Source organism: Equus caballus, chromosome 12 (assembly GCF_041296265.1).
Source record: "Equus caballus isolate H_3958 breed thoroughbred chromosome 12, TB-T2T, whole genome shotgun sequence".
Lineage (NCBI taxonomy): Eukaryota > Metazoa > Chordata > Mammalia > Perissodactyla > Equidae > Equus > Equus caballus.
In genome coordinates, this window is record NC_091695.1 from 17,294,462 (window position 1) to 17,310,202 (window position 15,741).

The 15,741-nt window shown below is 35.4% G+C and overlaps 2 protein-coding genes and 1 pseudogene across 21 annotated transcripts in view; 1 reads left to right on the forward strand and 2 right to left on the reverse strand.

Moving 5' to 3' along the window:
* The window catches only part of OR5W1G (olfactory receptor family 5 subfamily W member 1G), a 180,376-nt gene that overhangs the window by 142,962 nt on the left and 21,673 nt on the right, over window positions 1-15,741 (forward strand). For 6 of the 20 annotated variants that reach the window (XR_011423912.1, XR_011423916.1, XR_011423922.1 and 3 more), the window contains one exon: window positions 9,108-12,095. The exons of 3 other annotated variants lie outside the window; for them this stretch is intronic. The gene's annotated coding sequence lies outside the window, so the exon portion shown is untranslated. Of the gene's footprint in view, window positions 1-1,529; window positions 3,518-5,675; window positions 12,096-15,741 lie in introns of those variants that run through there. 11 more of the 20 variants (XR_011423909.1, XR_011423911.1, XR_011423920.1 and 8 more) reach the window with 5 other exon arrangements.
* On the reverse strand, window positions 1,337-6,180 carry LOC138916627 (olfactory receptor 5L1-like; annotated as a pseudogene).
* LOC138916952 (olfactory receptor 5D18-like) lies at window positions 12,830-14,340 on the reverse strand. Its single transcript, XM_070230543.1, has one exon. The coding sequence runs from the start codon at window positions 13,766-13,768 to the stop codon at window positions 12,830-12,832; it is 939 nt and encodes a 312-aa protein (XP_070086644.1). The 5' UTR covers window positions 13,769-14,340.

The window sequence follows — 15,741 nt, forward strand, 5'->3', positions numbered from 1 at the left end:
TCTTAAGAAAGCAAGAAAAAAATGAAGTGTCAACATTGTAAAAACATGGGAAAGCTAAATTATGATTTGGCTTTTAAAAGATGGGTGTGTTATGCTTGAAAATGGACCTTATGTGTATCAGGCTCTAATCCATGGAACCTATAAATGTCATCTTATTTGGAAAAGTATCGCTTGAAGTTGTGAGTAGGTTAATGATTTTCAGATGAGCAGATTATCCTGGATGATCAAGGTGTACTCTAAATGTCACATTAAGTGTCCTTATAAGAGAGAGAGAAGATTATTTTAAACACACACAAACACACACACACACGAAAATGTAGAAAAGATGGAGAGGAGAGAGGTTTGAAGATGCTAGCCTTGAAGACAGAAGTGGTATAACCACAAGACAAGGAATACCTGCAGCCACCAGAAGCTGGAAGAGATAAGGAAAAGATTGTCCCCTACAACCTCTTGAGGGAGTATGGTCCTGCTGACACCTTGAATTTGGCCCAGTTATGTGGATTTCAAATTTGTGATCTCCAGAATTGTAAGAGAATAAAGGTCTATTGTTTTAAGCCACAGGATGTGTACTAATTATTTTTCAGAAGCTATGGGAATCTAATTTATAATAGATTTAGAATATAATAGATTTAGAAAATATAGTGAATGCTTAGAATAATACCAGGCAGAGGAAAAAAATGTTAACAAGAGCACAAAAGCTTAAAAAGGCACAGCATCAAATATATGATCCGCTTATTTAACCAAGACAAGGCAAAATAGAAAACAAGAGGTAAAAGTAAAAACAATAGCAACAACAGCAGGTAACTTATTGATCAGTTATAATATACCATATGTAGTGCAAAGAACTTAAGATACAGTATTTAATGTTCATGAAAATGTTAGAAAAGTAGAGTATTATTATCACTATTTTGTGGAAGAGAAGATTTTAAAAGTCCTAAAATTATTACCTTGCAATCAAAAAATTAATAAGAAAGAGAATAACAAAAAAACTAAAAAACAATACTCAGAAATGCAAATAGGAAATTTAGTTCAAATTTTCATGAAAAAAACAGAATATGAGAGAAAAGTATGCTCATACCACATAAAAAAAATGAAGTCAATTTAATAAGAATGGTTGCACACTTTAAGGATGATGAGAAGACATATATTTTTATGTGCACTTTGTTAGAAATCTATTGATGTTATCTCAGACCAGGAAATTGAGTCTAACAATATCACTCTAAAAACCCATTCAAGGCAATTAAAGATTGGAGAAGAGCAGCAAAGGTAGCAGATGCACTTGAACTCTCCAATAAAAGGGAGAAGATTTGTCTAAATAAGATAGGCAACTGGAAAACAAAAAAGCATGCGTTGTCCTTTAGCTCAAATAATACTTCCTTATTTTACTTTTCATTCACAGCCACCCAAAACAAGCCCCTCACTAAAGATCTCTAATGAAACCCTGAGTCTAGCTAAGAGAATAGCTTTTCAAAAGGCAGTTTGGATCCCAACACTTTCTTGAAAGCTTCTTTCACATCCTTGTCTTTCAGGCCATAGATCAAGGGATTCAGCCTGGGAATCACTGCAGTGTAAAACACCATGGCTGCTTTGCCAGTATCCACACTGTTGGAAAAACTGGGCCTGCAATAAGTGAAAAGTATGATTCCCTGCAAGACAGCAATCACTGTGTGGTGGGAGGCACAGGTAGAAAAGGCTTCGCACCTTCCCTCTGCAGAGCGTATACTCAGGATGGCGATGAGAATAAACCAGTAGGAAGTGAGGATGATCACGATGGTGACAATTTCACTGAAAGTGGCCCCAATTAATAATGGACATGACATAGCAAGCAAGAGTAAAGAGAGGGGGTAAATCACAAAAGAAGTGGTGACTACATTTGACCTACAGGATGGGATTTCAAGAGCTAAACACAAGTAAACCAAAGAACACACAGTTCCACAGATGTAGAAGCTAGAGACCAGGACCATACAAAATTTCTGGGACATGGAGAGCATGTACAGCAGTGAACTACAGATGGGCAAAAAGCAGTCACAAGCCATCACAGTCAGCAGGAAGACCTCAGTGACTGCACACATGCAAAGCAAATAGAATTGCACCATGCATCCCAGGAAGGAAACTGATTTTTCCTTGTTTAAGATATTGGAAAGCATCTTTGGCACGATGATCACGGAATTGCAAAAATCCACAAAGGACAAGTGGGTGAGAAAAAAGTACATGTAAGTGTGAAGTCCAGAGCTGACCTGATTCAGTGCAATCATGCCCAGGTTGGCCCAAACTGTGACTCCATATACGAGAAGGAACAGAGGGAGAGAAAGACTCTCAGCTCAGAGGCATGTGATACTCCAGGAAGAACGAACTCTGTCACAGTGGTACCGTTCTCCTCGCTCATTTCCACCATATGTCAGGATGGGAAACCAAACGATGTTTTGCGTTTCTTCTAAAAAGAGAACAAGAGAGAAAACAACACATTTATATTAACTTTGGAAAAATATAACATTGACAGTGATTTAAGATACAGTTGTCAAATAATTCAAAATTTTCAATGTCTCAGTGGATCTCACTGATCAAAATAAGTTTAAGTATCAGCAGAAACCTATATGATTCCCAACTGTTATCTGCTATGATAAATTGGGTTGATGAATTAAATTAGGTGTTTTGTTGGAATCTGAAACAGATTCAATGATTTTACAGCCTCATAGAGATAAACTACTGTTCTTTGAAAAATGTAGCAATTTCTGTCCATGTAGGGTGACAGCTATTGTGATCCTACATAGTGTACACTATTTTTTTAGATTAGTTTACCAGTAGTATAAATTTTGCAGGGGGTGAGGAGGTCCTGTACAATTTCCATGCAGGGAGTGTGACCAATTTTTTTGAGCTTGGTGGCTCACAATGATTCTTTAACTCTAGAATTATGCAGAATGAAAAATAGAGAATTAAAATATATTCTAAAAGCCATCATCATTTTTACTTATCAAATTAGCAAAGTAATTTAGTTAATTATAATGATAATAATCTATGTCAATAATGGCTCAGAAAGATGTAACTGTTGTATACACTTTTCTGGAAAGCCATTAGGCAACGTATGTCCAAAATCTTAACCCTGACGACAGTAAAAGCTATATGATATTTTTTATGAGAGGTTTTCTTCTTTTGTTTTAATCAGAATTTAAGTTTAAGTTTTTTTTATTATTTTTTATTTTTTTAAAGATTGGCACCTGAGGTAACATCTGTTGCCAATATCTCTTTTCTCCCCCCATTCTTCCTCCTCTTCTTCTCCTTCTCTTTCTTCTTCTTCTCCTCCTCCTTATTCTTCTCCCCACAGCCCCTCAGCACATAGTTGTATATTCTAGTTGTAAGTCGCTCTGGTTGTGCTCTGTGGGACGCCACATCAGCATGGCTTGATGAGCTGTGCCACATCCATGCCCAGCATCAGAATCAGCGAAACCCTGGGCCACCGAAATGGAGTGAGTGAGCTTAAACACTGTGCCATGGGGCTGGCCCTGAGATTTTCTTCTTGGTAAGTGATTACAATAAATATTTAATTACATTGATAAAATTGTGAAAAACTGTATCTACAGCTACATTTCAGCATTGTTTGTAATATTAACAATGGGAAAAATTGTTAAATTAGAGCAATTTTTAAAACATAGTGGATTATATCTAGAGTAGCAAATTATTATGCTATCTGAAATTACATTTTTGAGATGGCTAATTTTTTTTAAAGGATATTGAATAGTACCCTTGGTATATACATGTGGATGTAAATGAAGATGCATATGGAGAGGTATGAATAAGTATGATGGATATATTATGTATTATCACTTTTATTTGGCTACAATCCTAGAAAGATAAATCCTGTATCCACATTAAAAAGGAAGGAAGTGAAAACTTTCCCAAGTTCTCTCACATTGCTGGTTGGGGAAGTAGTTATGCTGTACATTCCACATAGGTGGAATCTACCATTTACGTCTGTCTAAAGAAAAGGAAAGGGGCCAGCCCAGCTCTACTCATTAGGCCATGTTGAGGTGCTGTCCCACATAGCACAACCAGAAGGATCTACAACTAAAATATGCATCTATGTACTGGGGACTTTGGGGAGAAGAAGAAGGAAAAAAAAACAGATTGGCAACAGTTCTTAGCTCATGTGCCAATCTTTAAAAGAAAAAATGAAAAGAAAAGTCAAGTAGCTGGCTTACATTAACAAAAAAAGAAAGAAAAAGCAAACGGAAGTTGAGGAATTTTATTCTCTTCCCTCCTTCATAGACAGCAGGAGGAATACACCCATGCCTTCAAATACACATGTATGATGAAACTGAGAGAAGAGATTTCGGACTGAAAACATAATCTGATATTTTCTCCACATCTTGAGCTAATTTTAAAGTGGAAACATCACTTTCCTGAAGTCATGGTTTTTTCATTACCCCCCCAAAAATAAAAAAAAATAAAAAAACTGAGCTATTTGTCATTTGCCTACTTCAAAGTTAAAACAGAAAAGTCAACTTGGAAAATTTTCTTCTTAATATTCCAGGCTAACAATAAGAAACTAATTGATGGTAAATCCAAAACAAATCCCAAAGAATTCACCTCCTCTACTGAGCAGAGATGGTCCACGTGGCCTGATTTCCCCATAACCAGCTCAGAGGCGTATTAATTCAACTCTTAGAATTAGGGTGACAATTAGGGAGCTCCTCTACAGTCATAAATTCTATATTCCTTGACAAAAATCAGTGTGGAAAATGGTAGAAAGAGAAGGAGAGAGAGACACATACAGTATCATTTTGTTTATTCTGTATTTCATGCATATCAATGTTTGTTACAGAGGAAATTGTTCTAATTTCACCAACAGTTTCTCAATACTAAAAGACAATGGTTATTAAATGATTGCAAATAGGTATAAATGTGCTACTTATAATAAATTATATTACGCAAGAGAGACAGAGTGATGCAGAGATGCTGACAGACACAGAGAAACAGAGAACTAATTACATGCTGAGAATTATTCTAAGCTCTTAGTACATGACATGTAATTTAATTTTTCTAAGATTTCCGTGAAATAATTATTACGAATGTGTCCATTTTTCAGATATGATAGTATCTGAAGTTCCAAAAACACTGGACATTTCAACGAAAGCAACAAAAAATAATGATGGAAACAAGAAATAAACAGCAAACAGGATATATACATATATAGTAATCTAATTCTGTTCATAAATGGACAAACGTTATGTTCATTGTAAAATAACAGGAAGTCAGTTTTGAATTGAATCATATTTTCCATAATAGATACTGAAATAAAATGTGATTCTCCTGAGTTCTTCATTAAGCTTATAAAAATTTACAGCAAACTAAATGTGTATGTCTTAGCAGTCCATTAACCATACTAATTTAGGTCATTTTAGATGAAATAAAGGCAAAGAAGTAGGCTTCAAACTTTGAAATATGCTCAATCCTACCTTTGTAAATGGAGGAGACACAAAGATAAGTGATTGAAAAAGACATTCACAGCTACCTACCTCTTGACTGTTATCTCCACTCGAACACTGAAGCCCACTTATTTACCCCTCCACCAGCCTCCCCTTTGGGACTCTGAGTCCTGATAAGAAGATATTGTCTAGGAAAATATTTTGGAGCACACTGCTTTTCTGAGCATTTCTTTCATATCTTTGTTTCTCAAGCTATAGATCAGAGGATTCAGCATGGAAATCACTGCAGTGTAGAACACCACAGCCACATTGTCAGTATCCACACTGTTGCCAGACTGGGCTGGAAAAAAGGGAAAAGGATTGTTCCATGGAAGACAATGATGACTGTGAGATGGGAGACACAGATGGAAAAGGCTTTTCATCTTCCCTCTGCAGAGCACTTCCTTAGGATGATGATGAGAATAAAAAGTAGGAAGTGAAGATGATCATGATGGCGATGATTTCATTGAAAGAGGCCACAATGTAAAGCAATAGTTCAGTTGAGAGTTTCTTGACTCAGTGCAATCATGCCCAGGTTACTCAAAACCATGACTCCATAGATGAGAAGAAGCAGTAGGAAGAGGAAGACCCTCAATTCAGGGTTATCTGCTAATCCAAGGAGAATGAACTCTGGCACAGTGGTGCCGTTCTTCTTGCCCATGTCCCCACTTTACTGGGATTGGAGAAAACTATTAGTAGTTATCCTCCATTATATGATCCCAAATTCAGTTCTGACTATCTCCTAAAAAGGACATGAGAATAAGAAGGATAGTTAATTTTTTTCAGCAAAGAAATAGGACATTGCTTTTGGGAAGTTTAGGAAAAGTCCAGACGTGGCCTACAAAGGCATAGAGCTCACACTCACAGATCACACAAAAGCATTCACATCCCTAAGAGTCTATATGATTCCTTAAAGTAGTCCTATACAATTTAGAGCTTGAAAGTGAATCATCAGAAAGACAGCACATATTCTTTAATTAGTCATATTATTTTATGAAGTTCAAATCTCTTTTTCTCTTTAATCAATACTGGATATATTGGGATCCCAGGAAATAATTTTTCATAATACATAGTACCCTTTTCTGTTTTCCACTGAAATGAGGAGAAATATGTTTATTTAAAATTGTTAACCCACAGGTGTTAATTTGTTCCAATGTGTTTTAAAAAGGGAAAGTAGCTTTTATACTCTAGATTAGCATTTTCTCTATGAAGTTAACATAGTGGTTTTGTTAATTATGCAATTCTATGCTGACCATTGTTCGTGGAATTGGTACTTGGATTCGAACCTCCTATAACTATGATTCTGAAGCCTTATAAAGAGCTACTTGACAAATGAATTCACTGCTTTAAAACTACTTGTAGAACAAATAAAAGATGTGAATATGAAATTATTAACACAAATGCTTGCTGCTGCATTGCAGCATTATTTATGTAAATAAAACAGAAATAAAGTGTCAAACAAGAGGGAAATGGCTAAAGTTATGGTACTTATATATTATGGAAAACTATGCAGCTATTAAAATTATATTTTTGAAGAACTTTTAGTGACCTGAAAAACAGCTATGATAAAATGGCAAGTTAAAAAACAGTAAGCCAGATTGCACAGACAGAATATTATATGTTTATATAATAAATTGCATAGTATATTTAATCCTGACGACATCTATGAAACATAAATATTTTGTTGCAATTTTTTTAAAAGCAATGTAGAAACATGCCTGAATTCTCACAAAACATAAGGTTTATGGAGTAGAGTGGAGAGGGAGGTTGTTATTTTTTAATAAGAGAAGGATACATTCAAGGCCTTTGACAAATAGAAAATGCCAATAGAGGGTGAGACCACTCTCACTTATTCTCTGACCCTTGGTAGACATATACGTGACTGTAGTTGCACTAGTTGGTTATTCCTGAAGGAAAGAGAATCTGGACTAGAACTCAACAGAGCCAGGTATTTTCCTCATTCTTCAAATTATTTCAAAGAGGTGCAGGATATGCGCATAAAGAAATGCCAGTTTGGGGGTCAGCCCAGTGGTGTAGTAATTTAGTTCATGTGCTTTGCTTCAGCTGCCTGGGATTCTCAGGTTCAGATCCTGGACAGGGGCCTAGGCACTGCTTATCAAGCCATGCTGCGGTTGTGTCCCACATACAAAATAGAGGAATATTGGCACAGATGTTAGCTCAAGGACAATCTTCCTCAAGCAAAAAGAGGAAGATTGGTAAAAGATGTTAGCTCAGGGCTAATCATCCTCACCAAAAGAAAAGAAATTAAGAAATCTCAGTTTGAAAACAAATAATTATTCTGATGATATGGTTTCTCTCTTCAACAGCCAGTAAAACTGAGTTGCCTTACTCTGAATTCAAACCTTTTCCTGTTTTCAAGTCTAAGGATGAAAAATCAGGCTGTTGATTACTTATAGAGCAGTGGTTCTTAACCAGGATTTGTTTTGATCCTCATGAGACATTTGGCAATGCCTGGAGTCATTTTTCATTGTCACAATACGGAGGAGTGCTACTGACATCTAGTGGGTAGAGACTAGGGATGCTGCTCAACACTACGATGCACATGACAGTCCACCCCCGCCTCCCTATCACCACTGTGAAATATATAAATAGGTCTTATAAACTTTGCCTGTCTTATACTCAAAAGCTCCTTCCTGGAGGGCATAAGGTCTGAAGCCACACCAGAGTTCTACCAAATATCTGAAAGAGGTGGGGATAATGAACTTTGTAACTGAAAATAATAATAATTCCTCACATTTATTGGCCACTTCTGATATGCTAGCTACTGTTATGAATACAACTATTAAACACATTTCATCTTTATAAAAATATGTGAGATTGATACAATTATATAACATTATGAATGAGGTGACTGAAGCACAGTCAGGTCCAACTTCCTAAAAGTCACACACACAATCACTGACAGAATCAGACTACATGCTGCTTCTTGGGTTGTGACACACATATGACCCTGTGAAGAAGAGCAGAGCTACTGAATGATGCTGGGATGGCATAGTCCTTATTCAATGCCAGAGACTATTAAAAGGGATTGCCTCAGGGATCTCTCCCAGGTCTGCCCCTTTTCTGACCATGTATTGTCTCCCTAAACCAACAGTATTCAAATCACTGTCTGTGATTTGTGCTCTTTGATATACCAAACATTTCAAGAATTCCATGGATGTATTTAGTTACAGGTAATCAGTTTCCAAATTCTCAGCAACCTATATATGTTTTCCTAAAATTGATCCATCTGTTAATTTTCTGAATTTGAAGAATGTTTCTGGGTCTTCTTTCCACCTAGCACTCTCATGTTTCTATTTCTCTCATTTTTCAAAAGTGATGATTCCTCTTATTGGTTCTCATTTACTCTGTGAATTACCCCAATGAGGAAAACAAAAGCAAACTTCTAAAACCTAAGAACAATTTGAAATACTGTTTTTCATGAATCTTGAAGTTTTCTTTAATCAAGACACTTCAATCCCATAGTATGACTTCTTGTCATAATTCTGGCATATAGTACATATTTCTTTCCACAGAAAATGATGGCATTACGCATGTGTTTTAGCCAACACAGTGATGTTTTGAAATCAGATATTTAGTAGATTGATGACAATATTTTTTAACATCTCTTCTTTTTGTTCTTAGTGCATCCTGAAACTACTGTCACAAAACCTATCTTCCTGAAGGAGAGAGTCTCATGACAGAAAGACTAAAAAACTATCTATAAAGAGTACCATTGGCAGTGAAGTTTCATGTCATCTGGGCCACCCACTCACAGGAGAGCTGCTTTGCTTACCTATTTGTCTTAGATTTAAAAACATGGCAGGTTTTTTTAAAAACTAATTTAAAAATAAATATTTTATTGAATTTGATTTCATGGTCATTATCCCTAAATTGAATAACATCAATATGAAGCTCTGAGTTTTGATGAAATGTATTCAAAACACATACGATAGTGCTGTTTTAGTAAAATATTGTATTGGCAAGGTTCAATGCAATCAGCAGTATGTTAAATTTTCTAAACTTTTTAATTCCATCTATTTTTTGGAAGATTAATCCTGAGCTAACTGCTGCCAATCTTCCTCTATTTGCTGAGGAAGACCGGCCCTGAACCAACATCCGTGCCCATCTTCCTCTACTTTATATGTGGGACGCCTACCACAGCGTGGCTTGCCAAGTGGTGCCATGTCCACACCCGGGATCCGAACTGTCGAACCCAGGGCTGCCAAAGCAGAACGTGGGAACTTAACTGCTGCACCACTGGGCTTGCCCCTAATTCCATTGTTTTAATCAAGGTGCCTCCAAGTGGAATAACAGATATACTTAATTGTTATATGATAAGATGTGGAAGGTCTTTTGGTAACCTTTTCAGAAATTAAGAAAGTGAGTGTTTATAATGATTGCAGAACAAACCACTCCAAAACATATTAATTAAAATCAACAACTAAAGATTACTGTGAGAAATTGGCACGTGACTTGGATGGAGTTGAAAGAGTTGAGTGATATTCCTATTTTAGCACAATCTCTGACAGTTTCTAGTCCCATTTCCATTTAATATGACCAAGCAGTCTCCGTATTTTCACCTATTAAAAAGTGGAAATAGAAATGATGCTGAACCCTCTTGCTTTCTAACATTGTGATATCTTTCCAAGGATACATTAATTAATTGAAATAAATAACCCAAACATATATTCATAATATTTCTCACAGAAAGAATATTTCCAGGGCTCAGCCCCATGGCTGAGTGGTTAAAGTCCTGCGCACTCCACTTCAGCGGCCCAGGTTCACAGCCCAAATCCTGGGCACAAATGTACTCCAGTCCCCAACCACACCGTGGAGGTAACCCACATACAAAAAAAATAGAGGAAGATTGGCACAGATGTTAGCTCAGGCTTATTCTTCCTCAGCAAAATAAAATATTTCCAAAAATATTTTTTCAATTTTGATTGATTATATTTTATCCAAATTTGCAATGCAATTATATTTTAATTAGTGGTATAATTATTATTGAATCATTACAAGGTTAACTTAATACAGAAAGAAAAACTTTTGATTTTGCCAAAAGCATTATGAAATAAAAAGTATGAATCTGATTAATGACGTTGTAGTGATCAATGGGAGGAGTAGGATTGAATGTAAGTTCAGGAGAAGGAAAGGCACAAATATGACTGTTTTGGATGTCATTTATTTATGTATTCTAAATGGATATGCAATGGAAATTACAGTTTTTGTTATTTAAGTTTATGATGAAATATTGTATATGTAAAATTAAATTCTTCGAATATATACCTTTTCAAAACTAATTGAGAAGCATATGACCAAAAGATGTGAAGACTACTAATATGAGTCATGTTGTATACAGAAGCAACAGAATCTACTATAAAGAATCTGAACTGTCACAACCTGATAATGGAAAACATATTGTATGCCAGTGTTTAATGGAAAGTGTGCTTGTGATATGTCTGGAGTCTTGAATGATTTCATGAATTCTATCAACAATTGCTTTTACAATGTTGGCGAGGTCACTTAAGCATCATAGGCCTTGGTTTCTTCAAAGTAAAGGCAAATGGGTTGTGGTAATTCTATCAAAAAATGTGGTCATCCTTGGTGCAAGCAGGACAGAAGTAAAATAAACTTCTCTAAAAACAGGCATTAACCATTACGGATTCAGTTTAAGATTAATATAAATAATTTCTTAATTTCAAAGAAAATTAGAAATTGCTTAATTGCTAAATGTATAACAAAGATAAATTTGTAAATAGCTAGAGAAACAGAAGTCAATAGAAGAGAAAAGCATTCCCTCATCAGACATCCAATATCTAAAACACTATTTTAGTTTTCCATATAGAATGGTTATTTAATTGATTCCTTATTATATAATGTATATGAATGGAACATTTCAATAATGAACATAAGGTTAAAATAACATGAACATTCCAAATAACTTTATTGAATCCATATAAAATTGTTCCCCACGTTAGATTTTCTTCCTTACTAAAATACCTGGAAATTTATTTCTTCCATTATATTGATGATTAGTTTGGAATTTTATCTAGACATATTGATTAAAGAGAAGGAGAAGGATGTATAATTTATTCAAGCAAAAGTGAGTTATTAATGTTAAAGAAATCTAGAATTTTTAATTTATCAGATCAAATAGGTCTTAATAGTAATGACTGCCTGCTTTTCATTTTATTTTGAATAAAGTTATATAGGTGATTTGTTTCCAACACTTGAGGTGACTCCAGACCCTTTTTTTTTTTAAGATGGGAGTTCAACTGAGAAGGATTCAGAAATTACCCTCATGTTCAGGAAAAAGAATCAAGGAATTGATCATGGTTTTGATGTGTTTATAGGCAGAATGAAAGTATGAAGTACAGATTGGGTTGATACCCTGCTTACTTTTGGCCTATAAGATTTCTTGAGAGCCAATCTACTATTTCTATGCCTCTGGTGGAGTCTGTCACAGCTTATCATCCTGCCATACCTGAGCTCCTTTGAAACACATTCAGAATAAAGGCCATGTCTTATTAACTTTCCATTCATGCCAAGTAACCTGTATACACAATAATATACACACACACATGCGTGTCATAAAGTATTCACTCAATAAAATATTTGGTTCATCATTGACTCAGTATTGCATTTTGACTTTGCCATGCTTCCATCTTCCAAAGAAAACTCCTTGTTGAAATGTGTCTCCTAAAATTCTGACCATTCTGTTATTCAAGGACAAATTCAAACAATACCTGTTTTATGAAGACATCTCTCTAATGTCCCTAAATGGATTTGAACTTTCCTTTCTCTCAAATTCTCCATGACAACTTATTATTTTCTACCTTATACAATGACTACTTTTTTCACTGCCCTACTGTCAACACTAGATTTTACATTCCTTGAAGGATGAAGACTAGTCTTACTTTAACTGCTATTTGTACTTTTACAAGAGAAATTCACATGTTTATTGAGAGCCTAGTGTACTTCAGGTATGTTATAAGAAAGGGGATAAAACTGCTTATTGAGATTACACAAGGTTTTACATATGATATTTATACAGTCTTTTTTTAAATATAGTCCTTTTATTCTTCACAATCAGATTAAGAGCTAGTTTACATTATCTCAATTTTATAGATTAAAAATTAAAGATGAGAGAGATGGCTATTTTATTTTCCAGTAAGAGATAGAGCCAAGTTTAGTCTCTTTGAACTAAAATCCATGACTTTTCTATTGTACAACATTAACTCTTCATAATTTTAAATTAATTAATTTAAAATCAACATTTATGGACACACTTTATTTACATATCAGGGACAAACTCTGTTAAAATAATATGCTTAATAAGAATATGCTTAATAATAATAATATGGTTAATAAGAATGCTTAAGAAGAATTATTTTGCTGACAATATCCTTGACATCCTTATTTCTCAAACTGTAGATCAGAGGATTCAACATGGGGATCACCACTGTGTAAAACACAGAGGCCACTTTGACTGTGTGCCTGGAGTTTTTGGAGTTGGGCACACAGTAGAGGAAGAGGATGGTGCCATAGAAGATAGTAACGGTGGTCAGGTGTGAGGCACAGGTGGAGAAGGCTTTGCAGCGCCCACTGGCTGAATGCATCTTGAGGATAGCGACAATGATAAATCCATAAGACATGAGAATGATGAGTAGTGTGCTACCCGCATTAAAGGTGGCAAAAATGAAAAGCAGCAACTGGTTGACATAAGTATCAGAGCAAGAGAGGGACAGCAACGAGGAGAATTCACAGAAGAAATGATTAATTGTGTTGAAACCTCGAAATGATAATTTGATAACAGAACATGTGAATATCAAGGAACAAGCTACTCCGCATGCATATGATCCGACCACTAGCACGGCACAGAGTTTCTGGGACATGGCAAATGTGTAGAGCAGAGGGTTACAAATGGCCACAAAGCGGTCATAGGCCATCACAGCTAATAAAAAGAATTCAGTTACCACAAATGTACAAGAGAAAAAGAATTGTACTACACATCCTATAAATGAAATGGTTCTGTCTTCCACAACTAGGTTCACCAGGGTCTTGGGAGTAATGACGGAGGAATAGCAGAAATCCACAAATGAGAGGTGGCTGAGGAAAAAGTACATAGGGTTGTGTAGCTTGGGGTTAATTTTGATTATTACAATCATCCCAATATTCCCTACAACAGTGACAGTGTAGATAGCCAGAAAAATCAAGAAGAGAGGGATTTGCAGTTCTGGGAAATCTGAGAAGCCCAAGAGAGTGAACGTGGCCCCAGTTTTATTTCTCTCTGATAGTAACATGGTTTCTGTTTGTTAGAATCTGAATCAGTCCTGAAAATAAAAATATTAAGGAGCGTGAGGATATAAGAAGCTTGGTTAACTGCCCTTCCCAAGACTGCAAAATGAAGCAAAATATGCCTTTCAGGATTTCTTTTTGTATTTTCTATGCAAGATACACTAAATGTCTAAAATTGTAAAACATAACGACCATTTAAAATGTTTCCTTATGTAAAAACAATACAGTTATTGCATTATGTTTGTACTCAATTATAATTTTTAATATTTACAAAAAAGTATGAAATCAAGAGACTTATGGTTATTTTAAAGCAAATCCTCCCATAACACTTTCAGCTCTCCTTGAAAATTATAAGTTCATAAAAGATAAGCCTAGCATACTGCAATGACTGATTATGTCAGTACTATAATCAGTAACAAAAATGAGAAATTTCTAAACAAATTAATTTTTGCATCATATATTCATACTTTGACATTAAGAATGAAAACCTCTAATACTTTACATTTGTGCCTTTATTGTTAATTCCTTATAGCACTGTAATCTTTGCTTTTCACTCTGACTCAGTAAATCTGTTATCAAAGTTAAGCTTAATTGATTTTTCTCAAAGAGTATGCTCCTCAGCTCGGGGAATCCCAAATGTCAATCCTTCCTCATTGCTTGAGGAATAATAAAATTGGAACAGATGATAAAGGTTATCTAGTCTACCTCCTTGTTCTGGAGGTGACATAAGGGAAACTGGAGAATCTTGGCTTTCCCAATGAAATGCAAGTAAGTACCAATCTACATGTCTGTGACCAGATCCTACATCTCCAGACTCCCAGCCCCAGATCCATTTTATTACACCAGACCCTGATCTGTATTCTTGTCTAGCTACTAACATATTTCCTTTATGAATTATCATACCTTTTCTGTGTATGTGAGGAAGATTGGCTCTGGGCTAAGATCTGTTGCCAATCTTCCTCTTTTTGCTTGAGGAACACTATCACTGAGCTAATGTCTGTGCCGGTCTTCCTCTATTTTTATGTGGGATGTTACCACAGCATAGCTTGATGAGCTGTGCTGGGTTTCCTCTGGGGATCCGAACCTGTGAACCCTGGGCTGCCAAAGTGGAGTGCATGAACTTAACCACTATGCAACCGGGCTGACCCCTAATCATCATACTTTTAATTGACAAACTAGAGACTCTAAACCTATGAGAAATAGTCCAATGACAGCATACATGCCACAGAGTTATACTAGAAAGGAACATCGAGATGAAATGAGAAGGGGATTTAGGGACATTTTCTCTCCCAGGAATAACTAAGTATAGTAAAGACTCTGACTTAGAAACTTCTCTTTCAAAGGTCTCTCTCTCTCTCTCTTTCTCTCTTTCTACTCTCCCTTCAAAATATATAGGATATTCCTTCTGTCCTATATTACCTGTGAGGGAGAGCGATTCTAAATTGGAGGTAGTACTGCATTATAAAAACTTTTCATGAGAAAATAGTAATACAAAAGAATTATATTTCTGTAAATGGTTGCCAACACTTTTAAGATCTTACCATTCTGTAAAACTCTTTCTCTATCATTTCTGGTAAGATTACCTCTGGTCCCACAACCCAAGAAATGGATTTCAGATGGCTCATCAATAAAAATGTCAGATCATATGCAAAACTGAGACACTCAAGAGCCCTCTGTCCCTATATTCATAAATTTGAGTATTAATGACAACCTCAAAAGACAACCCATCACAAAGTCAGATTTTCTAATTATCAAACTTTTTTCATTATACAATATTTAATTTAGCCAAAGCATTTAAAAATTCATTTTAAATTAATATTATATTTAATATAATGGCTCCTGTGTCCTGAAAACTATATAGGAAATATAACAGCTGAAATCTTCTTCCGTGTAATTCTTTTCCCAATTTTTTTGTAACTTTTTGCCCACAAGGGACGTGTGTATCCTGCTTTATAATCTTAATTAAAGCTGATCACTT

Coding starts and splice junctions, on each gene's coding strand:
- LOC138916952 (XM_070230543.1), bottom strand. CDS start 13,768: ATGTTACTATCAGAGAGAAATAAAACTGGGGCCACGTTCACTCTCTTG.